General features: G+C 40.2%; 1 protein-coding gene across 2 annotated transcripts in view; it reads left to right on the top strand.

Annotated features, from left to right (window-relative positions):
* ARAP2 (ArfGAP with RhoGAP domain, ankyrin repeat and PH domain 2) overlaps positions 1-24,523 on the top strand; it is a 198,016-nt gene that overhangs the window by 99,887 nt on the left and 73,606 nt on the right. For both annotated transcript variants that reach the window (XM_074992587.1, XM_074992588.1), the window contains 6 exons: positions 869-1,003; positions 9,923-10,067; positions 12,201-12,303; positions 12,931-13,129; positions 17,866-17,929; positions 23,509-23,672. In XM_074992587.1, coding sequence (XP_074848688.1) covers positions 869-1,003; positions 9,923-10,067; positions 12,201-12,303; positions 12,931-13,129; positions 17,866-17,929; positions 23,509-23,672 — 810 coding nt within the window. The remainder of the gene's footprint in view (positions 1-868; positions 1,004-9,922; positions 10,068-12,200; positions 12,304-12,930; positions 13,130-17,865; positions 17,930-23,508; positions 23,673-24,523) is intronic.

Genomic DNA, 24,523 nt, shown 5'->3' with positions numbered 1-24,523 from the left:
AATGACTTCTGTTGCAGATCAAAGAAAACAGATACACCTTGGGGCATGCCTGGAAAGTCAATAACTCTGGACAGATCAGGGAAAGGAGACAGTTCAAGGATTCTGGGAAACCCTGCCATTAGCTTCATCTGTCTTAGAGCAGGTCAATATTAGCTCATACAGCTCTTGATGTGGTCTGAGGCAGTGAGTTCCCAAATTATTTAGCTCTAGGTAGGTCAAAACCAATTGCTTATCTTCCACCCGGATTCAAATTAGAAGCCAGTACAGACTCTGGTGTAAAGCACGCTCTTTTTTAATAAGAAGCTGCCATATTCCATTCTAAGGCAAGATATGAAATGATCCTAAGGCGCCATATAGGTTGAAAGACTCCCATCTTGACTACGTCTCTCTTTCTGGCAGTGCTCAACCTTGGAGAGTTATGTGGCATGTTTCCATAGGCCTGATTTAGGGCTCTTCCCTTCTCAGAGTGAGGGGGAACCCAGAAAATGATGCTGACTGTTAACAATCTCTGCTCTTTGCTCAGAGCTTACAGCAAAGGCATGATTGAGACTTCAGGAAATAAATTGTTTGTTCAGGTGTATTAAGTAAAGCCTAGTAAAGCAAATATTTTAACTTTTTAAAAATGAAAGCATATAGTACATTACTTTTATCCTTGCTAGATTGCAGTAAGATCACAACTGATATGTCTTTAAATTTACACTTAATAGACACAAGAAATAATGCAATTAGAGCAATATATAATTCAAATCATGCATAGCAGGAGGTGAAGAAAACTATATTTAAGAAATGAGACATACGAGTTCAAATGGCTGTAGATGTTTATCATGGAGATTCTGTGTGTCGTTTATTGGCTTTGTTCTCTTTATAGATTTCCCAAAACATGATGCTTGTTTTGAAAGCGGCTTCTCTCAAGATGCTTCGCATTCTACTTTTCTTTGTGAATTTTTATACAAGGTTTCTTATAATGCTGCTAAGTTATTTCCAGACAGGAAGTTGAAAGAAGGTAACTATCTTTTACTTTCTGTACTTGATTGATTCTGAATGAATGGGTTTACGATACATTAACTTCTAACATTAGATTTTAATAAATTCTATAAAGACAAACTACATCTCTAAAATAACACATACGTTTAAAGAGGCAAAAGAAGGAAATCACAAGAAGCAGAAATTTCTCTGGTCAGTAGTTGATGGAGAAGAAAGGCAAATAAATTTCTGAAAAGTAAAAAAAACGGGCCTGGTAAATGATGCTGCTGGAGGGAAAGAGAGTCCCCAACCACTGTATATTTAATGGACTTCATACCAATGTTTTGCTAAAAGTGGGTCTTTTTTTGCAGGGGGTGGGCAGAAATATCGCTGTTCATTAAGGCTGTGTCTATACTACAGTGATCTGCCAACAGAAGTTACTGTCGACAAAACTTCTGTTGACAGACTGTGACCACACATGAAAATGGATCACTCTGTTGACAGAGAGTGGCCAGACTGCCTGGCCCCTCTCTTGACAGAATGGCCAACCAGAAGCACAGCAGACAGGGCTGCGTGGTTACCTGGAAGCCCTGTCTGTCGATAGAGGGCTCCCTGGAACACCCATATGGCTTTTTTTGTTGACAGAGTCTGTCAAGAAAGGTGTTCTGCCTCATGGGGGAGAGACAGAAGGCTGTTGACAAAGGTGCTGCATTCTGTTGAGTTACTGTTGACAGAAAGCATTGTTAGTGTGGATGCTCTGAGTTTTGTTGACAAAACTCTTCAGTGTAGATGTAGCTTACAAGAGTAATTGGTCTTCTATTTGAATAATTATTGAGAAATCCTGAATTTCAGGCTTCCGGTTTTCTGAATAAAATCACTAGCATTGTAAGGTAAGAAAAGGAGTAAAAGCAACATAGGTCCAGTCCTCAGTGTTCAAATTGCATCCAAATGCACCCAGTGTTAAATTGTTTCAAACCCAGTGTGATTTGCCAATTACAGGCACTTCAGGAATGTTATTCTTCAAGCACCTGGAACCCTGCATGGCTTTAGCACAGTGGAGCCATCCCATCGCCAAGTTCTGCAGCAACAGTAGCCTGATCCCAGCTCACCACAGAATGGTGAGGGGGAATAAATGGAGAGAGTAGCCCAAGGGAAATTTGCTCCAGAGTGGTCTAGAATTAGGCAGTTGGTGACCGGGAGCTGCTGGATATTTCCACAAATGGGAGGTGGAAGGATAGATTTCCCAATCATCTGGTTTTCAACTGGAATGCCCAGTCAGAAAGGGACCCTGGCAACTCCAGTCAGGGCAGCTGACTTGTGTGTTAAAAGTCCAGTCAGTGATGCAGTGGGACTAAGGCAGGTTCACTGCCTGCACTGTCTCCAAGCATCTACTAGAAGCAGCTGACATGTCTCAGCTCCTTGTGGTCTCTAGGTGCAAGGTCAGCCAGGGAACCATTACTCGCTTCTCTGCAGCTCCCATTGGCCAGGAACTTTAGCCAGTGTGAGTTGCAGGGGCAGCAACTGGAGGTGCAGAAAAATGCACACTGTACAGAGCCCCCCAGCCATGCCTTTGCCAAGGTGCATGCTGACTGCTTTGGGAAGCACTGCAGAGCCAAGGCAGGCAGGGATCCTGCTTTGCCCACTGCACTGCAAACCAGGAGCCTCCTGAAGTAAACGCCACCTGGCTTGACTCGACTCTGCACCCAAACCACCTGCCCCAGAGCAGAACCCTTTCCCACAAACTTAACTCACTCCCTAATTGCACATTCCATCCCCTCCTGAACTCTAAATCCCTCGCCCCTGGGTGCTTCTCCAGCCCAGAACCTCTTCTAGTACTCCAGACTATTCAACTTCAGCCCTTCTCCCTCAGCTTCTCCCTCACTTTCATTGGACCAACTTCTACTGGTGAGAGAGACAAGCTTTTGAAATTCTACAGAGGTCTTCAGATTTGGGAGACTTAGTGTCACTGTGGCTACATCTACCCGTGCACACTACATCGAAATAGCTTATTTCGATGTAGCGACATCGAAATAGTCTATTTTGATGAATAACGTCTACACGTCCTCCAGGGCTGGCAACGTCGACGTTCAACTTCGACGTTGGGCAGCACCACATCGAAATAGGCGCTGCGAGGGAACGTCTACACGCCAAAGTAGCACACATCGAAATAAGGGTGCCAGGAACAGCTGCAGACAGGGTCACAGGGCGGACTCAACAGCAAGCCTCTCCCTTAAAGGGCCCCTCCCAGACAGTTGCACTAAACAACACAAGATCCACAGAGCCGACAACTGGTTGCAGACCTTGTGCCTGCAGCATAGATCCCCAGCTGCGGCAGCAGCAGCCAGAAGCCCTGGGCTAAGGGCTGCTGCACACGGTGACCATAGAGCCCCGCAGGGGCTGGAGAGAGAGCGTCTCTCAACCCTTCAGCTGATGGCCGCCATGGCGGGCCCCACTATTTCGATGTTGCGGGGCGCGGATTGTCTACACGTGCCCTACTTCGACGTTCAACTTCGAAGTAGGGCGCTATTCCCATCCCCTCATGGGGTTAGTGACTTCGACGTCTTGCCGCCTAACGTCGATTTCAACTTTGAAATAGCGCCCAACACGTGAAGCCGTGACGGGCGCTATTTCAAAGTTGGTGCCGCTACTTTGAAGTAGTGTGCACGTGTAGACGTGGCCTGTTACATACAAGATGGAACACGTTGTTTAACGTAACGAGTTAACATGTTTCAAGGGGCCATTCAGGCTGGAGGCGCATTGATACCTCTCAGTGAAGGGGAGTGGGAAGCAGATGAGGAAGTTGTTAACAGGGTATGGAGTGTAAAGAACCGTAAATTTAGTGTGTCTCTTCCATCTATAATTTTTGGGGTCTACCAGTGAAATTAATTTAACTTGCTGTAAGTTTTTAAGAGTGTTAGATGGGTTTCCATTGAGTATGAGACCATAGGTTACACATATAACTTGCGAAAAAACGTTCACACTAACAATAAGGTTTTTTTGTCTTTCCTCATTTTAGAGGAAGGTTATGCCTTTAAATCCATTTTGATTTTGTTGCTCAACTAAAAGAGGTTTTCTTAAACCAATTTTTATTACATGAAAATTCTGATGCATGGCTCTTTTCCCATTCAGTCCTGCTTGTCTTGATTTTCATATATGATTTAGTTACTTGATTAAGAAAAATAATAGTAAAATCTTGCTTTATTGCTATGGGTATTTTGGATTGGCAGGATTAGAGAAATGCACTGGAAATGTATCAAGAGATTCAGGGTTTCCCAATAGAAATATTACTGAAAATCTCCAAATGTACTTCTGTCTTGGAAAAGCCCTAAACACTTCATTAAAATGCTTACTGTTGGCATTCTACTTACAGAAACCCATCATAATTGGAAAAGAAGCAGATTTTTTTTTTTAGTTGCCTTTGACCTGTGAAAAATTCCATTGTAAATTTATACAGTACCTGTTTGGTCTTGAGCATTGATCATGTATTTAAAGTGATTTAAAATTTGTAAGGAAGCTGTTTATAAAATTCATTTGTATCTAATTACACTTAAACTTTGTTTTCTTCTACTTTAATCACTAATATTATAGTACTTGGCGATGGGAAACAAAGGCACAGAGAGGCTAAGTGAATTGCTCAAGTCCACACATTAAATTTGTGGTGGAGAGGGGAATGAAATCTAACTGTATCAAGTGCTGGGATAACGCCCTAATGACTGGACTACTCTTCATTCCATGCAAATGCCTGATTTTATGGATTTAATAAGTATTAATCAGGGGCTTTCTGCTGTGTTTTAAATAGAGGAGATGACTGTAGGTCTGTTTTTTGTGTGCTTCTCATCTTCGCACCAGCAATGACTTCAGCAGGGATGCACACCATTTGGAGAAATGTTTGTTCATTAACAGCTGTTAACTAATAATGAGAAGAGCTTTCAAAACCTGCTGCTATTCGGTTGCAATACATCAAAGAATAGTGTTAATTTTTTATAGGAGAGAAGAGCTGTGTGAGGGTTGTCTTCTGAAACATGTAGGATTTGAAAAGCATTGTCAACAATTTTATAGCAATCCAACTAACATTCTGGTCCTGTTAGAGTTGAAAATCTCTTAAACGCTACACAAGAACTAGTCAAACTTCACTGTGCCATGACCCCGTTCTGACAACAAAAGTTACTACTACATGATCTTGGGGAAATAGGAAGAGGCACTGAGGACTGAACCTCTTGAGCTGTCCATCTCTGAGTCTATGGGAGGGGCAAACTTTAAGCCCATGGCTTTTATCCTGGTCTGGGTGGGCGGTTGTGGACTATATGTAACCTTATACCCAGGTGATGGTACTTGGGCTTCAGACTTGCTGAGGCCCAGGGCCAATTAAAATGGGCTGATTTTAGGGTCCCAGCCTACAGTTTGATAATCCCTTCTGTATGCTGAAAGTTAGAATTTTGCGTAGATAGGCAATTTTTTTAAAAAAGGGGATCATATTTCTTTTTAAAAACAGATTGTATTCAAAACAAAAAGCAGTCAAGTAGCACTTTAAAGACTAGCAAAATAGTTTATTAGGTGAGCTTTCATGGGACAGACCCACTTCTTCAGACCATAGCCAGACCAGAACAGACTCAATATTTAAGACACAGAGAACCAAAAACAGTAAGCAAGGAGGACAAATCAGAAAAAGATAACCAAGGTGAGCAAATCAGAGAGTGGAGGGGTGGGGGGGAAGGTCAAGAATTAGTTTGAGCCAAGTATGCAGACGAGCCCCTATAGTGACTCAGAAAGTTCCCATCACGATTTAAACCATGTGTTAATGTACCGAATTTGAATATAAAAGCCAGCTCGGCTGTTTCCCTTTCCAGAAGGGAGCGATAATTCTTCTTCAGTAACACACATACCTTTAGGTCATTGACAGAATGCCCCATTCCATTAAAATGTTGACTAACTGGTTGGTGGATCTGGAGTGTTTTGATGTCTGTTTTGTGCCCGTTGACCCTTTGTCTAAGGGAGTTAGAAGTCTGTCCAATATACAAAGCATCTGGGCATTGTTGGCACATGATGGCATATATGATGTTAATAGAGGAGCATGAGAAAGTGCCTGTGCTTCTCTGAGTAACCTGGTTAGGTCAAGTGATGGTATTTCCAGAGAAGATATGTGGACAAAGCTGGCAGTGGGTAATTATTAAAGACCTACAACCTATCCTTAATCAGGATGCTACACTCCAGAAGGCCCTGGGTGACATGCCTGTTCTCTCCTACAGACAACCTCCCAACCTCATGAGGATCTTCACTAACAGCCACAGTGTATACCCCAGGAACACCAGTCCTGGAACCTTTCCCTGCAACAAAGCCCGCTGCCAGCTTTGTCCACATATCTTCTCTGGAAATACCATCACTGGACCTAACCAGGTTACTCACAGAATCACGGGCACTTTCTCATGCTCCTCTACTAACATCATATATGCCATCATGTGCCAGCAATGCCCAGATGCTTTGTATATTGGACAGACTTCTAACTCCCTTAGACAAAGGGTCAACGGGCACAAAACAGACATCAAAACACTCCAGATCCACCAACCAGTTAGTCAACATTTTAATGGAATGGGGCATTCTGTCAATGACCTAAAGGTATGTGTGTTACTGAAGAAGAATTATCGCTCCCTTCTGGAAAGGGAAACAGCCGAGCTGGCTTTTATATTCAAATTCGGTACATTAACACATGGTTTAAATCGTGATGGGAACTTTGAGTCACTATAGGGGCTCGTCTGCATACTTGGCTCAATCTAATTCTTGACCTTCCCCCCCACCCCCCCACTCTCTGATTTGCTCACCTTGATTCTCTTTTTCTGATTTGTCCTCCTTGCCTACTGTTTTTGGTTGTCTGTGCCTTAAATATTGAGTCTGTTCTGGTCTGGCTATGATCTGAAGAAGTGGGTCTGTCCCACGAAAGCTCACCTAATAAACTATTTTGCTACTCTTTAAAGTGTTACTTGACTGCTTTTTGTTTTGATAGTGTATAGACTAGCACGGCTTCCTCTCTGTTACTATTCAACATGCAAGATTGTATTCAAAATTACATACAAACCTGTATGTAGCACCTTCATCGTTTATAAAACAAACCTCATGCTGTGCATTAGACTGTTGCAAAATCTTTAAACTTGTCAATATGCATTTTAAACAACTGATTGTTTTTCTAGGCCCTGGATATGAGAACTGAGTTGTTTTTCATTTTAGCTGAAATTTAAGGCACGAGAAAGTGGAGATGGAGGACAGTGGGTGTCATAACCAAAAAAAAAAAAAAAAAAAGTAGGCTAGTGAAGTGTTGTTGTGGGTTTTTTTTGTTTTTTTCCCCCCCCCCCCTCACACTGGCTTATAAGTATGTCAGCTGTGGCCTGTTGGAACATCCTTATTCTAGAGCCACTTAAATAGAATAGTTTGTGGTGTGAACATAGGTTCATTGAAAAGTACTTAAAACCCAATCTTATAAGGTGCGTAATATTCTGAGGTTACTACATTTCAGTGTTTTTTCATGTATAGCTTGTCTTTGTTAGGACCACTGAATCGAATAATAAATTCTTGCTTTGCCTTTTTAAACTACTGTATAAACTTTAATTAAAACATAAAGATATTGTGTGATCCTGATATCTGTGCTCACTGGAGAAAATTACCTAAGCATAACCCCACGTTAGCAAATTGTCTCACTGTTTTTTGGCAGAGACGTATGAAATCGAACAATGCAAATACAGTTTTTTTCCCCCATTACAGCCTACAATCAAAATTCTAGGGCTAAGAAGGTGCTGCAAATCCAGTAATATGCCTTATCTCTTAGGACCTGATCCTGTGCAATGCTGAGTGTCCTTAGCTCTCCTAGGCTATATCTAGAGTACAGGGATTTATTCGCAGAAGTTTGTGTTGGAAGGTATCTTGCCTCAAAACCCTTGTCGACAGATTGTGGCCAGGCTGCAAATGCAGATCGAAAGAGTGATCTGCTGTTGACAAGTATCAGAGAGGTGTAGCCAAGTTAGTCTGTATCTTCAAAAACAACAAGACCCACTTCGTCTGCTGTTGACAGAGAGCAGCTGGACTGCCTGGCCCCTCTTTTGATAAAAATGGCCGCCCATGGTTGTGCGGTGTCCTGGAAGCCCTTTCTGTTGACAGAAGGCCCCTTGGAATGTCCATACTGGCATTTTGTCAACAGAGTTGACATTGGCGTTCTTCCCTGTGGTGAGCAGGGTACACCTGTTGAAAAAAATACTGCATTCTGTAGACTTAATATCGACAGAAAGTCCTTGGAAATCTGTACACTCTGCCAGTTTTGTCGACAAAATAGCTGTTTTGCCAACAATTCCCTTTAGTCTAGGCATAGCCCTAATGGAATTTAAGAAGTATTCCTAACCTAAGATGTGCCTAGAAACATACTGAAGGAAAATATTTAATATTTTCCCTTAAAATGTGTATGTTTTTTGAGTTTCTGAAAGGTAGAAAACCACCAATTTTAATGGAATGCTTTAAATAATGCTTAATAATGATAACAATAATTAGTAATCAATTGCTTAAGTGTTCTGTTGTCTCATTTACATGTCTGCTTATGGGTAGGCATATTTCATTGACAATTCATCTTAAAATCTGGGCTAACTTGATCTCTTCTAAATCCTGTGTATGGTTATCATGAATATATTGCTGCATGTTCAGAGCAGTGCACACACATAAATATCATCGAACCTCAGCCAGCTACAGTTACTAGTACATTTATCCTCCAGACATAAGTATTTGCATGTGAGACCTCCATATTGTACTTACTAAGGAAGTGTAAAACAAGAGAGCTGCCTTAACACCATCATAGTTAGAGGATTTACAGTATACCACACTGTAAATGTGGAGTAATTCTACTGAATTTCATGGAGTTTCACTGATGTCAGCCAATGAAATATCAGGCTTATGATATATAGCCGACTCTGGATCATGTCCATCTTGAACACCAACCCACCTAAAATTTGTGTTAAAGTAATAAAACAATTCTTCTTGTGTTCTCTGATTTAACAGCATGATTTGTAAGTCTAGTGATAGCAAGTTTTTTGTGTTTTCTAGATCTCTTAAAATAATAAAACTTTTGACATTTTTCTTGTGTTCTTTAGTCTGCCATGCATATAAGTTCTGGAAAATATGATCTTTCATGTTTTTCCAGGAATTGTTGAAAGGTTTAGATTGTTTTCCTTTGCCTCTTGACATTGAGTGGGCACAGTTGCATCACCTTACAGTGGAAAATAGATTGAATCTGTGTTGGCCTCTATTTCCAGTGTTTATGGGAAAAAATAGCAGTACCTTTTCTGAGTGGCATGCTATGATTTAACTGTTCATTTTGCAATCAGCTATTGTCAAGATACATTGTTTCTGCAACTTTCAATACTTTGAACTCTGTAGTTTTTTTTTAAATTCTATATCTTCTTGTTCTGTAACACTCAACAAACCAAATTCAGTATTAAATTTTCTGCTTCCCATCAAGCTGTGTAAAGCAGCAAAAGGAAGCTTGTAAAGCAACTTGAGATCTGTAGTTCTGATACTCAACATTTAAAATGAGTGCATTATTCTCACAAATATCTGGTTGACGTATCATACATTAATATTCTTTCTCTTGATGTTTAATGGATATTACTGTATGAGTACTACAGGTTAAGTCCCAGCTTTACTAAAGTCAGTGGGGCTACGTTTAGGCTGCATGTGTATTTCAAAATAATTTATGCAATTTGCGCAAATGGCACTGAAGTTTGAAACAAAGGGCTATTCTGAAAGTTCTGTTATCCCTCTCATGATGAGGGGTAGAAGAACTGAAATACCGTTTTCAAAATAGCAGGAGGAAAAAAAGATAGAACTCATAGTCTAAACATAGCCTAGGAGAAATCATTCCAATAGCTACGTATCTTCTGTAATATTAATGATGTATCCTGTGACATACTGCCTATCTTTTCAACCATAGACTGCAATAAAAGGTGGTGTACTTTGGAAAGTGGATTCTTGAGTTACTATGAAAATGATAAAACAACCACTCCTAATGGTATGATTGACATCAGTGAAGTTATCTGTCTTGTGGTGCACAAAGAAGACTCCTTTTTAAATACAGGGTAGGTCCCTAAATTAGTTATTCAAAATAAACTAAGATATTTTCCAGCCTTTGTCCCAAGAACAAATACATATTCACTATTGCGTCACATGTTCCTGGACTCTTATAAAATAGTCAAGCTGTTTTGCAACAGTTGGAATACTTTTCCCCTGCTTTTTAATTGAATACATAGAAAAGATGAGGTAGAAAAGGTAGTTCAGAGACTTTCGCACTAGAGTTTTAAGTTTTCCTTCCCCAGATTTCCAGAAATCATTCTTGCCTCATTTTGCCCAAAGCCTTAACACACACAGTATTTAAAAAGAAAACAAACAAAATGGCTATGTCTACACTACAGTGATCTGTCTACAGAAGTTACTATCAGAAGATATCTTCCAAAAAACTTTTATTGACAGTTTGCGGCCACACATAAAAGTGGATTACTCTGTTGACAGAGAGCATCCAGACTACCCAGCCAGTGTCACAGCAGAATGGCCAACCGGAAGCACAGCAGGCAGGGGTGCCGGATGACCAGAAGGCCCTGTCTGTTGACGGAGGACCCCGCAGAGCATCCACACAGCCTTTTTCCTCTACAGATTGTTGAGAAGAGGGAGAGACAGAAGTCTGTTGACAAAAGTGCCACATTCTGTCAGGTTTCTGTCGACAGAATGCATTTTTAGTGTGGATGCTGCATGAGTTTTGTAGACAAAACACTCTAGTGTAGATGTAGCCAGCATGGCATACACTACAATAAAACCATGGCTTCATTGGTGTTAGTGGCACAACACCCATGGATGTCAGTGGTGCCAGAGTTTCACGTTAAATGTGTGAAGAGAAGTCAATGGATACCTTTACAAAGCATGAAAAACTCTCTCATATTATCTGTGCACAACCAAAACTTCCAGAGTTAGGTGCCAGTAGTATTTTATTACATGAAGCTACAGACACTGATTCGGAAAAAGAATCAAAATCTATTCAGTATGATTCAAGACAATGTCTTGGGCCAGAAGAACACCAGCACCCAAAAAGGAAATGTATAAAGTGGACACCTGCTGATACATGAAGACATTAATGAACTTCATGTCTTGGCTACAGTCTTGGCCTTTGTTTCTTCACAGAATCATCATTTGCCAGACAGGTCTTCTATGCAGACGAGTATAATTAAATACCACTTCTACTGATCTCGCCCTAATTCTGCTTTGTTACTTGTTACATCCCAATTGTACTGGCCTGAGTGAAAGAGCTAGAGTTGAAAACGTCCAGCCTAATTTCCTTTGTGGGAATGATAGCCCACTCCACTCTAGTCCACTCCACCTGAGAAGTTTGTTGGGTGACTGTATGACAACCACTTTAATTACATGTCTGTTTTTAATGGAGTGGAATAAGCTGTTGCGTTGCTTAGCCTGATAATAAAAAAATCCGTATAATTTTGGAAGTGCTTGCTTGCAATGAGGTGACAGGGCATGAGCAATCTTCAGTACTTGTAGGAAAATCTGAACTTCCTCCTGTATTTGTAAGAAGAGTCACAACCCAAATGAAGACGGGGCGAGATCAAAGAGGGGAAATGATCACATATCACCATGGTACTAAATCCTATAGGGAGAATCAATTTGTTATTTGATAAATGTGGCTGGAAATGGAGGGTGATTTTTTTTTTTATAATGGTAGCATCATTATTTATATATTACAATTACCAAACTGTGGATTTTGATAAGCCAGCTTTTAAAATATTTAATATGTTTTATTATTAGCAAAGAATCATTGCAATGATCTCCTCAGTGGGTAAACAGTCTGTTTATATTCAGTAATCATATTTGAAAGGTATCCCAACGTGTCTTGAAATTACATAAAATTGCAAGATCAAATAACTCTTCCAGTGAAATTTTCGTTTCAAGTTCAATGTAAAACCCAATACGTAAAGCCCTCACAAAATATGTTGCCCTAAGATACAGTAACCATCTTGCTGTGACTGCATAATATAAACTGTTATGGTATTAGCTACTTTATATATGTAACACTGGAAGAGAAATACGGATGGATTTTCCATAGCAATGGGATAATGAGAGTATGAAAGAGAGTAAGAGAAATTGTGCTCATGGCTGTTTCATAATATGAAGCCTAAATAGAACTGACTCTTTTATTCTCTTGCTTGCTTTAGGGCCATTTTTACCTTTGAAATCTACTTACTGTCAGAACGTGTTTTTCTGTTTGGAACTGAAACTGCACACTCACAGCGAAAATGGACCTGGGCAATAGCCAAGGTAGTGCTGATAATTATCTGTTCAAGCTAGGCCAAGAGCCTTTACATAAGATATAAAGTCACATTGTTAGCTTTTGAATCTTTTGGGAAACTTCCTTAATGTAAGTTGATGAATACTGATGTATTTGTTGTGCCAAGGCTTTCTGTGCGACAGAAAAAAAATACCTGCTGTAATAAACGTGTGCACTGAGATAAGGCAATGAAACACCAAGAGAATTGGTATGCAACATTCTAACACTGACCTTAAGAATATGATTGTATATGTGCTAGTGTCTCAGTAGGTGTTAATATCAGTGGATATTGATTCATGCAACGGGATCTTATTACTGAGCAGTGTATGGCTACAAATATGCTTTTCGCAGATTACCTACCAAGACAAAACAAAGGTTACCTTACCTATAATAAAAAATAATGTTGGCTTTGAAAACTTGAGGCTGGAGTTGTAAAAATGTGCTATTCTTGATTTTATGTTTGGTCTTGGGATTTCAATTATGTAATTTATTTACTATCCTTATCAAGAGGGTACACGATCTATATTTTCACCTCAGCCCCATTTTATACATAGGATTTATTTTTTTATGTATGTGTCTTTCATGTTTACAATGGCTTTTTTTCTCATTTTTGGCAGCATTTTGTCCCCTTTGTAGCTGAATGTTTGTTAAAGAGAGACTATGATCTGATTGGTCAACTATATTACAAAGATTGCCATAATCTTGACCAATGGAGGAAAGGCTGGTTTGCTATAGATAAGTCAAGTCTATATTTTTGCCTTGAAATAGAGAATGCTCAAGAGGATTCAATACACCTAAGAAGACTGCAGGAGCTAAGTGAGATTTCAGAGAATACTTGAAATTTATTAATGTGTGTTCTAAGCAACTTATTTTGATTCCCATTTTTGAGAATATCTGTATAGTATTAAAATCATGAATATTAAGGATTTCAATACGCACCTCCTGTTGCATGCAGCAAATGCCATCCCAAGCCACTCACATACTGTGCTGCATCTACATCTGTTTCTCTTTTTCCATTGATTGCCCAGAATTAAACCATTTCCATTGCATCATAATTGGTAAATCAGGTCTGGTCTAGTTACATGGAATATTTCTGACAAGTGTGCAGGATCATAGACTAATATATGACCTATTGTAGGGCTGGGCAACCTGGAGCCTGCAGGCCACATGTGGCCCATTGGTGTTCTGTGTGGCTCATCAGACATTTTGTTTACTCTTGTCCATGCACAGGGTTGTCAGATTCCACTGGTTTCCATCTGCGGCTATGTCTATGCTAGAACATAAAGTCAATATTAAGGGCTTAACTTGATTTTACAATGTGACTGTCTTCAGTGCAAATATCATTAGGTCGGTTTTAAGGGGCACTAAGATTGACTTTCTTGCCCCAACCCTATGATGCAGTATAACATCAAGTTCAAATTTAAAAGGTTGAATTAATGCCAATATGGAAACAGCATTACTTTAAATCAGTTTTATCAGCCTCCAGAGGTGCATCTCACAATGCCCAGAATGTGTCTGTTCTGGCTACTTTCTGCTCCTGTGCTTTCCAGCTGTGCAGGAAGTAGGATGCAGGAAGCCCAGGAATTTGAGTTTATTTTCTTTCTGGCCAGGGTGGTTATCACATCTAGCCATGAAAAAGAGCCCCAGCATGGAGCCATCAGGGAACCAGGATCTCATTTCAGCTGGAGGGCTGTGCAGTGCAGACCATGCTTCTAAACACCAGCATGTCCTGCCCTGTGCGAGGTGAAGGCTTCTTCCTGGCAAGAAACTAATTTTCTCCACTTCTCATTTTCTGGGGTTCACTAAGCACCAGGGGGCTGGCTCCTGTTGGCAAATATTTTCGGGGCTTGCCCACCCCAGAGACAACATGCACTGAGGGGCTGGTCACTAGCAGCAGATATTTTTGGTGCTCCACCCCCAGGGACACAGCTGGTTACTCAGCTGGACCCTGCCAGCTGATTTTTTTCAGGGGCTGGCACTCCCAGAGGCAACATGCACCAGGGGAGGCTGGCCCCAGCTGCAGGCATTTTTGGGGCTGCCCCCACCCAGAGGCATCTTGCACCGAAGGTGACAGTACTCTCCCCAAATTGGGTGGTTCAGGGGAGATTTCCTACGAAGGGATAGAGCTTGTGGGCTCTTTCTTTACTAGAAGAGGTGAGGAATCGCTTACTTCTTTCTTCAATTTTTCTATCTTCTAATGCTTTCTTAACTTTTCCTTTTCTTATTGAGCCACTACTACTTCTGACAGGACGATGGCTCCTTCCAGCAGCCACTAGATACCAATGTCCTCTGTGATTACTTCCTTCCTTTCTGTTTAGTCTTGGAGATTCATAATGAGTCTGGAGGAATTACTTCTTCCCTTCAGCCAGATACACTACCACTTTTGCATTTGTCTTCTTTCTTTGTGAATAATACAAAGTCTTTCCGTAGTCGCAGTGAGCCAGTTTGTTTCACTTGGGTATCATGGGCTTCACCTTCGGAAGCCCACCTATTTGGTCTGTTTTCACAGGGGAAAAGTAGTTGTGACCTGTTGACACATGGTACAGTTGGTTGTGTGCTCCCTGAGCTCATTAGCTCTAGCGACACATTTAATAAGGTTATTTTTAAAATTCACTATTCTTTAAAAAGGGACAGACTGAACCAAAGTCTCAGCAGTGACCTCACTGGTGTGTGTTCACTGGGGGGAAAAGTAGCTGAATGACCTGAGGGTGCTTCACCTTCTGAAGTTCACCTGTTTGTTTTTTTTTTTCCATTGGAATTTCTTACTTTTCCTTCTTTCTTTGAGAAAAATATGAAGTCTTTCAGACAGTTCGTTCCACTTTGGGCATCAGGGGTTTCAGCTTATGAAGACCACCTGTTTGGCGTGTTTTCACTATGGAAAAAGTAGTTGAGCAATTTGTTGACGTAGTGCAGTCAAATTGTTTTTTAAAGTCACTGAAAGTTTTTAAAGTTTTAAAAAGGGACAGAATGAAGCTCAGTACCAGCCAGTGACCACTTAGAAAAGTAACCACTGCATGGTGGTTTGGGTGTGGGAGGTGTGTAATGCAGACAACTCAAACAATATCTCTCGTCAGGGAAAAAGACTTCAGAAAAATATCTGTTTGTTTTCAGTGGGAGGGGAATGAGGGAAATGCAGTCTGGGAAGGTGACATCACATACCCACAACCACTTGTGGGGCATTTTTCCCATAGTGCACCAGCAAGAAAACCCAGAATGCCATGGGACTGAGGATAGCCCCATGGCATTTTGGGTTTTCTTGCTGGTGTATTAGAGGAAAAAAAAATACCCTGCAAGTGGTTGTGGGGGTGTGATGTCATTTTTCCATAATTCACCAGCAGGAAGATTCAGAATGCCACAGGGATGAGGGAACTGTGGGATAGGATAGTGCATTACTGCAACAGTTGAACTGTGATGATTTAGTGGGGATGCCCTAAGTTGACTTTGTGGGTAGGAGCAGAAACTCAACTTTGACTTTATAAAACTCAGTTTTATTTTGTAGTGTAGACATAGCCCAAGTAGGTTTATTCCAACTGGTATTACTTAAGTGATACACATGCAAAGCAAGGGCATATAAACTTAGGTGTGTACCAGTTGCACACAACATTTACTGTGAGAGCTGTGTGTACTGTGTCTGCATCCAGTCACCGTGCTGCTATGAGCCAACTGGCAAACACTACAAATTCTAGGTGCGCAAGTTCAGTTAGCAAAATTACCCAATCCTGAGAGACCATCTTGGTTATGACAATATTAAAGTCCATTGAGATGAAGGAGGGCCACTCATGATGCCCACTCACTAGCCTAGTTTGCCCATCGCCAACTTATTGGGCGCATGCCAGTGCTTTGAAGTTTGCAACTTCGAATTTGCTGCAGGGAGAATTAGCCTAATGAGGTGTTGCTTATGCATCACAGCACTTCATTTGTATTCTGTGCTCAGGCTGATTACCATTCCCCCTTTGAAGAAGCGGGGTAGTGCAGATATAGCCTTTGAAAAAATGTCACCATCTAGTGTTTTTGGCTCTTACTTACTTTGGTATCATATTTTCTTTTTCTCAATTTTATGATGTGAAGAAGATAGGAATATATTTAATACATTCTACAGTATGTTACGCTGTACTTATTAATAGAGTGATTAGAGTTTGGAGTCCTCCTTAGCTTTATGCATCCTAATTGTAATTATGTGGAGCAGGGCAGTATGCTATATGGGGCAGGGAGAAATAAGGTTAGAAATGATCATTTTCAAAAATTCTATTATTTCTCTATATATAGCTCTTCGTACATGCTATTATTCTTATCAATTTGTAGCTCTATCCATCCATACAACTATTATATCTGAGGCTGTTTTATATATTTCAAGGAAGAACTTGCTTAAAAGCCACCAGACCTCTTAATGTCTATTCACTGCTTCCATTAATTTCCCCATCAGTTCTGTGAAATGCACCTGTTTCTTCATGAATTCACATACCTATGGACCTCATTTAATCTTTGGAATACTTTCTGAGCCAGTTCTGTGGACATCAAAATCTGAAACAATTGCATTGGGGATTTTGTTTCCCTTTATGGATAGAGAAGCAGCCACTTAGTTATGGGAGAATTCAGAATGTCAGGGTTTTTTGGATATACATTTACTTGTGCAAGGATGCCCATAGGCCTAACTTTTTTAAAAATCACCTCCTTATGGAAGTAGTATTGCTTTGCATCTGATGATGGAATGGACATCTTCTGATAATACTAGTCATATAATTCCATCTGAATTTCTAGGCACCCAGAACTAACCATCCTCCTTAGAGCCTGACTTTTCTGTTGCCAGAAAGTAAAGGGTCTCTTCCACTAATGAGGAGTTCCATATAGCTAAATGAAGTTTGCAAAATAACATATCTTCAGAGTCACTTGCTGCACTCACTCACTCTCCTTCTCTCCCCCCATCTACCATGTATTCAAGCAGCAGTGAATTTAAATGGGGTATTGTGTAAATGTGACACAAAAAGGGAAGCTGCTGGCATTTTGATACATGCACCAGCATAAACTATTGAACTTGATTGAAATTCAAGATATTGCTGTCTCTTGAGATAGATGGCACATGGAGATACTCCACAGAATCTTTCAAAGAAATTACCTATTCAGACAGCCTGTTTGTAGGTGGGTAAATCTTGAACGTATCAAACCTTTTACTGATTATTTTTAAGCAATGTTTTTTAGTGGAGTATGCTGCATGTACAGTTGCTGTGTACTTTGAAATGGACAGGTGTCTTTGTACCTAAATAGACACACACAATATTATTAGATCTACATAATCAAAAATGGAAAGAATGACAGTGTTCCTAAAAATGTATGCATATATTAAAATGTGCTTCCTTATTTTTCAGGTCATTTTTATTGATACATTTTTGATCTACTGTAGTTTTTGCCTTTATGCTTTAACTAATGTTTATGTAGTCTCTTTTTCAAAATTTCATGCCAACTTTAAAACTTTTTGATGAAATTCATTTTCCTTTGGTCTTTTGAAAATCTGTTTCACGTATTCCCAAGAGGAAAATGTATTGTTTTACTTTCAGCAATCAGCAGTGTGATTCAAAATGGAGAAAAAACAGATGTCCTGCTGCTTGTTGAAAAAGGAAGGTAAAGTATTTATTTGTATATTACTAATTTTAAAATGGTATTAGATGTGGTCTGAGCTGTTAGGCTGTTTGGGTTTTAGGATTGTTGCTAACTTGTCATGTTTTTGCAATCATGGTTCTTACTAAAATGTGGTCTTTTAGAAGAAAAAATGCTTTATTATTGTTTATTATGTAAACTATAGCTTTGTGTCAGAAAATGTTAATGGTGCATTTTAAGTAAATATATTCAGTCCTCTTTAGAAAACTCGAATTTCCTTTCCGAAGGAGACAATAAGAATGACAGCTCTAAAAATTTTGAAACATTTCTGTTTTTAAATGCCTACTTTATCCCATGTTCTTTATTTAAATCAATTTAGAAGTAGGAATAGAAGGATATGTGTATGATTCACCCTGTTTATGCTTAATTTAATGCATGACTTCAATCAGAAACATGCTGGTACAAAAATGACATTTTGATACCAGTTGCAAGGGGAGTGTTAGTGAAGCGATGTTCACTTGAAAGTAGAATGTTGTTGTTCTGATATCTAAACTGTGCAATTTTCTTTGTCCAGACAAGGACAAGTTTTCCCAATAACTCGTCAAAGCTATTCCTTGACTGATATGAAACATTTACAGAATTAAGATGAAAAGCTTGCACTTTCCTTAGGTATGGTTTAGTTGGCTAAAACTAAGTGAAGAATGGCTTGTCCAAGTGGTTAGCAATTTCCTGCCAGCAAGATAGCTGAAGGAGGCAAGTGTGATGCAAACAAAACTGACAAGATAGTGATAAGGGAGAGGGAAATGAAAGACCTACTTCTGAATACAAGGTTCAGACCCCAGGAAAATAGTAGCATGTTGGAAATCTGATATGGACACCACTCCAAAGATATTCTTAAATTTTGGAGGAAAACCCTCATCTGACAAGTGGCATTGTTGATAATTATATGATGCTGAGGCAATGAAAACTGGACAGGCAAGTACCAAAGACAATGACACTCTGATTAATGGAAGATTTGAACATCTGGTGATGGATGGCAGAAGATAGTTTTTTTCCCTCTCTCTCTCTCTTGCTTAAAGGGCGAGAGAACATTTGCAAAATGACATTTTGATTGATTCACTTATTGTTTATAGCAACTATACTATAACAGTGTAATAAATACTTGTTCCATTTAAGTATGAAGTAAATTTATTGCCCTACTCTAGGACAGGAATGATCACACTTCATTGTGCCATGACCTTCTTCTGACAATACTACATTGTCCTGGTAGGGGGTGGGGGTGGGGGAGAGCCTGAGCCCTCCCATTCCCTACCACTTTAGGAGGAGGCCAGAACTGAAGCCTAAAGATTCAGTACCAGACAGGGGCCTGTTACATGAGCTCTTCCATCAGGGATGAAGCCTTTGTGTTTCAGCCTGGGGCTCCAGCAAGTCCTAAGCCCTGGTGACCCCATTAAGAGAGCCCTGACTCAGTTTGAGAATCCCTGTCCTAGGAAACTCATTTGTTTCACCATTATTTCAATTCTCTCTCCAATAATTGTTTTAACTTCATAAAAAATGTTCTGCACACCATAACTGAAAATAGCAATGCAGTTGGAAAGCTAACACCTTTCCGTAAGGCGTTTTTAAAGATGTGTATTGAAAGGTTCAGTGTGTAAAACACAAAGCCCAGCTAGGGACTCAGTAGGTATGCTGTTCAAAACATAGTCCCACAGATTAGTGCATAGCATACACGTACTTTCAGAGATATCCGTTCTTGGAAGAAACTTCTAGCTATAAGTCATATATTATTATTGCTTTCATTATAATATTTCTGTCAAGCAGAGGCAAGTTTTCCCTAGACTGCTTTGATAGTTTAATGGAAATTCTGAACTATTTGGAGGTAATTGCAGCTGAGGCATCAGCTGATTTTTATGGTGGGCATGAATGATAAATTTTTCTCCTCTTTAACCTGCCACAGTAAATTTAAATGCATAGTTCTCACATTATCTGAACCATTAAAAGCCATATGGATATAAGAGCTTTGGCATGATGATGGTTTCTTAGGGTATTACTCCATAAATATGCAGATTTTCAGCATGTTTGCCTCATATATGGTATATGATAGATAGAAGTGATTTATTGTGGCATGATATTGAAGAGTTTAAGTATTCCTTTAGTATAATTTCTTTTCAGCTTTAGTATGCCAGCACAGCAGGTTAAAACTGTGATAGGTTCCCCCCAGAGTGCCACCTGGAACTGGGTTACCACTGAGCCCTCTGACCTACTAGCCTGGGCTCTCTCTTATACTATGCTCCCGTGACAACTTGCCAACCTGCTATCAGTCCTATACTTTGACAAGCATTCACACACCCAGTTGCTCTCTGCCCAGTCACTGCAAAAATCAACAGTAGAAAAAGCTAAAGCCAAGGTAGAACTTCCCAGGAGTGTACCCCTTCTGAAACAAAAATGCCAAATTATACCACTTTACACTGCACAAGGAACTGCACAGCGTAAGCTCATGGAGTTCACCCTCCCTCTCCGGTGTAGGGAGGAGTATATAACAGTCTTTGCTTCTTGAACTATGGTATCCCATGCACTTCACTCCAACTTACTGGTTTAGATAGAACAAAAACAAATTTCAGTGACTGCAGATAGATTACTAGCAATTAAACAAAATATAAATTAAGTCTCAGCTACTAGAAAGATAGGATATGAATTTTCAAATTCTCACCTTGGCTGATGATACAACAGGTTGTAGATTCTTATGGGACAAGTTGCACTTGTTTTACAGCTTTGAATCCCCAGGCCTTTCATACACACGCTAGAAATCTCTTTAACTTGGATCCAGCACTTCCCCCATTTCAATCTTTGTTCCTCATGTGTTTCCAGAAAAGTGAAGAATAACAAAAGATGTCATTTCCTGCCTTTATATAGCTTTTGCATATGGTGGCAACCCTTTGTTTCAAAACTTGGTTCCGAGACTGGTTTGTGGAAAGAAACAGTGATACATCCAGATGAAATCAAGAGACATTTGGTCTGGTCACGTACCCTTGTAGTATGAGAGAAGCCATTGCTTACAGACTGGCCAAAATGTACATAGAAGGATTAAGTTCTTGCAAAGTCCATTGTGTTTGATTATGGATCATTAACCCTGACTGCCTTTTCCTTCTTGTACCTAAAAGACTGGCTGTGGTTATCACCCAGATTAAGCATAACTGAAATACATACACACAGTCAATGTTCCTAACTTTAGATAGAAAAATTATACATGTATACACACAGGATAATCATGTTCATAAAGTCATAACTTTGCCAATGACCACTGACATGGCCAATCTTACATAAAATGCATCATAATCATGTTTTGCAGTTTGAACCTCTCTAATCCAGAATTCTCTCCTCTGGCAACAGCTGTTATCTGTCATGATTTTAGATAGCTGGACAACCACTTATCATGGGCCTGGCCATGTTTCCAGTGGTTTCATAAAGTTTGTGTCCAGTGTCCCAGTCCTGTGTTGTTCTGTAGCTGCAGTTAACCCCAAATGTCTTCCATAAGCCCAGTGATCAGCGGAACTGTTGTCAGTGTTGCTAGACAATATCAACCTCTCGTGATCCAGCACACTGTCTCATTTGGCACTGGTCAGGTCCCAAGGTTGCCAGATTAGAGAGGTTCACTAATAATAATATCACTGAAGAATATGGGGCACAGCGTCACAAATTCTGTAGCACATCCATAGAGTATTCTTAGTATAGACCGAATGTGAGGTGGTGTTGAAACATCAAAGCTTCTAGATTTTCATGACTATGTCCCTTCTCTGGGGTCAGTACTGTTCAAAAAGGGGCAAAAAATAAGGTAGCAAAGTTTGCTGATAATACAAACAAACTCAAGAAATTTAAGTCCAAAGCAGACTGTGAAGGACTGTAAATGGATCTCACAAACTGGGTAACCAGACAAAAAAGTCATTGTGGATATTACTCTGAAAACTTCCACTCAATGCATAGCAACAATCAACAAAACTAACAGTGTTAGGAATTATTAGAAAAGGGATGCATAACAACACCCTAAATATCATGATGCCAATGCTTAAATCCATGGTTGGCCCAGACTTGGAACAATGCTTGCTGTTCTGGTCTCCCTGGCTCAATAAAAACACATTCAAAATGGGTAAGGTACAGGGAAGGGTGCCAAAAATTGATTAGGGTATGTAGCAGCCTCTGTATGAGAAGAGATCAAGAAGAGGGGATGTTCAGCTTGAAAAAGAGAACTGCACAGTGCAGATAAAGTGAATAAGGAAGTGTTATTTACCCCTAAACATAAGACAAGAACCTAGGGGTCACTTAATAAAACAAGCAGACAGCAGGTTTAAAACTAACAATAGGAAGTTCTTCTTGACACAATCCGTAGTCAGTCTTTAAAACTAATTGTCATGACTGTTATGACCAATAGTATAATGGTATTCAAAAATATTTAGGCAAGTTCACAAAGAAAAGGACCACTAATGGCTATTAGCCAAGATGGTTTAGGATGTAACCCCATGCTCTGGGTGTTTCAGAAGCTGGGCTTGGATGATGGGATGAATCACTTGATAACTGCCCTGTTGTGGTCATTCCCTTTGAAGCATCCAGTACTGGAACCTCTGGGAAGACAGGGTATTGGACTAGGACCATTGATCTAACTTGGCTGGTCTTGTATCTGCTGCAACAAGCTATGAATGAGCTGGGCACAAAACAGAGTAAATAAATAAAATGTTGCTAATTAATACTAATCAAGTGAGTTCCATCATAAACAATCACAATAAATCTGCTTCACATTCCCTTCCTGGTGAGTGAATGTGCAAAAGGTCATTAGATACCTGGACACTTTTTGCCCCCCATATAGATGGTTAAACAGAATTGGATAAGGACAAACAGAGTGAGGATTGTTAGAGTATGTGACAGCCAAAAAACACACCTCAGAATAAGGAAATTGCTACTATTCTGTGGTACTCCAAGAACTCGGTCTCCTATCCCCACTCTGCTTTCCTGCCCAAGGCTTATAAAGTACCTGGACAGTCACTGTTTTCTGATGGGGTAAGGACCTAGTTCCAGTACCTCAGTTCCCACTGCAGGTACCTGCTCTCTCCACACTATTGGCCTGGATTGCCTTCTGTTTTGGATCTTGAGGTGAAAACAGAAAAGAGAAGGAAACCATTAAGTAATCTTATAGTTGGGAGTGAGACTGTGGTGTCTATCACACTGTGACTCAGTCCTGCATGAGAGGATGCACAAGAACAAAGAGAATAAAGCATTGATAAAGGGTGAGCCTAAAAGCTGTGTTTAGGTCTGTGGATTTTATTTTATTTCTACTGTGACATGCTGGCACCAGTCTATAATGTTTGTACTGTGGTGAATAATATTTGGCTGGAAAATGAAGGCACAAAAAGTAGAATAGACTGTTACAACAGCCTCCTGCAGTATATTTAAGTCAGGTGCACTGATGCCTTATTCCAAATATTACCGCAAGTCCTTGAATCTATTTTCTTGAGCTCACTTTTCATGAGAACTATTGTGCTGCTTTGGAAGAGTGAGACAATTTCCATCTTCTTTCCTGTATTACTGTTTCAAAATATTTTTAAACTTTGCAGAACATTGTACATCCGTGGTCATGCGAAGTTGGATTTCACGGTCTGGCATACTGCAATTGAAAAAGCAGCAGGTACAGATGGTAATGCCTTAGAAGATCAGCAGCTCAGCAAAAACGACGTTCCTATTATAGTGAACAGCTGTATAGCATTTGTTACACAGTATGGTAAGCGCAGTAGAGATTTTATTCAACTCGCTGAACTCCTACGATCATTCGTATAATTCTTCAGAAGCATCTCTATCAGACTGCATTGAAGAAATTTATGTGCTACCTTATATAAAGTCAGTACTCTTCTATTAACCTTGTCACTGCCTTCAGCTGGTGCTTTGTGTGCCTGCAGTTTTTGATGTGTTGGAGATGCACAGTGCTAATAAACCTGATGTGAATTTTTGGGAAATGCAACTTGACCATGGCTGGCAATCCACACATCACCTTTAGATTTCCATGTTTTGGGTTTTGATTGATCGCATGGTTAAGCCCAAGCTTTAGATCCCAAATGGCAGGAAATATGCTGTGTGCAATTGTGCAAGCTCTCCGCAACAGCTGGTCAGCTGGGGCCAGGAAGTGATCAGAGTCAACCAGGAGGAAAGGGCTGGCTGGGATTGATAAGCACATATCCTGAGAGATCTCCACAAACTGGGATCTCAGCTGCTGCTCTCTCCCTGACCTCTTTCACCACCTGGCAGAATAGCCAAGGGAGGACAGGGGCACCTGTCCTCTGCTAAGGTAAATCCCTCTGGATCACAGTTTCCTGTAGAGTTTTAAAGGGTATGTGCAAACTGCCTTCACTCTTTGCACCACTGAAAGTGACCTGAGCCTGTTGATCTAAAGTGCTATATACAATTTAACCTTATAAACACTTGCCAGCGGAATATTACAGGATCTCTGGTCTCTGTCAGCATGAATAGGTTTAATTATGAATGCTCCACACATGAATAACTTTTGTTTTGAATGTGGTAACATTGTCTGATGGTATGCCATGGCATGCCAAAGTGTGTGGTGTTCTTGGCTGAAGT

The sequence above is a fragment of the Carettochelys insculpta genome, chromosome 4 (genome assembly GCF_033958435.1).
Source record: "Carettochelys insculpta isolate YL-2023 chromosome 4, ASM3395843v1, whole genome shotgun sequence".
Lineage (NCBI taxonomy): Eukaryota > Metazoa > Chordata > Testudines > Carettochelyidae > Carettochelys > Carettochelys insculpta.
The sequence above is the reverse complement of the archived record's forward strand: the minus strand, read 5'-3'. Positions and strand labels throughout refer to the sequence as shown.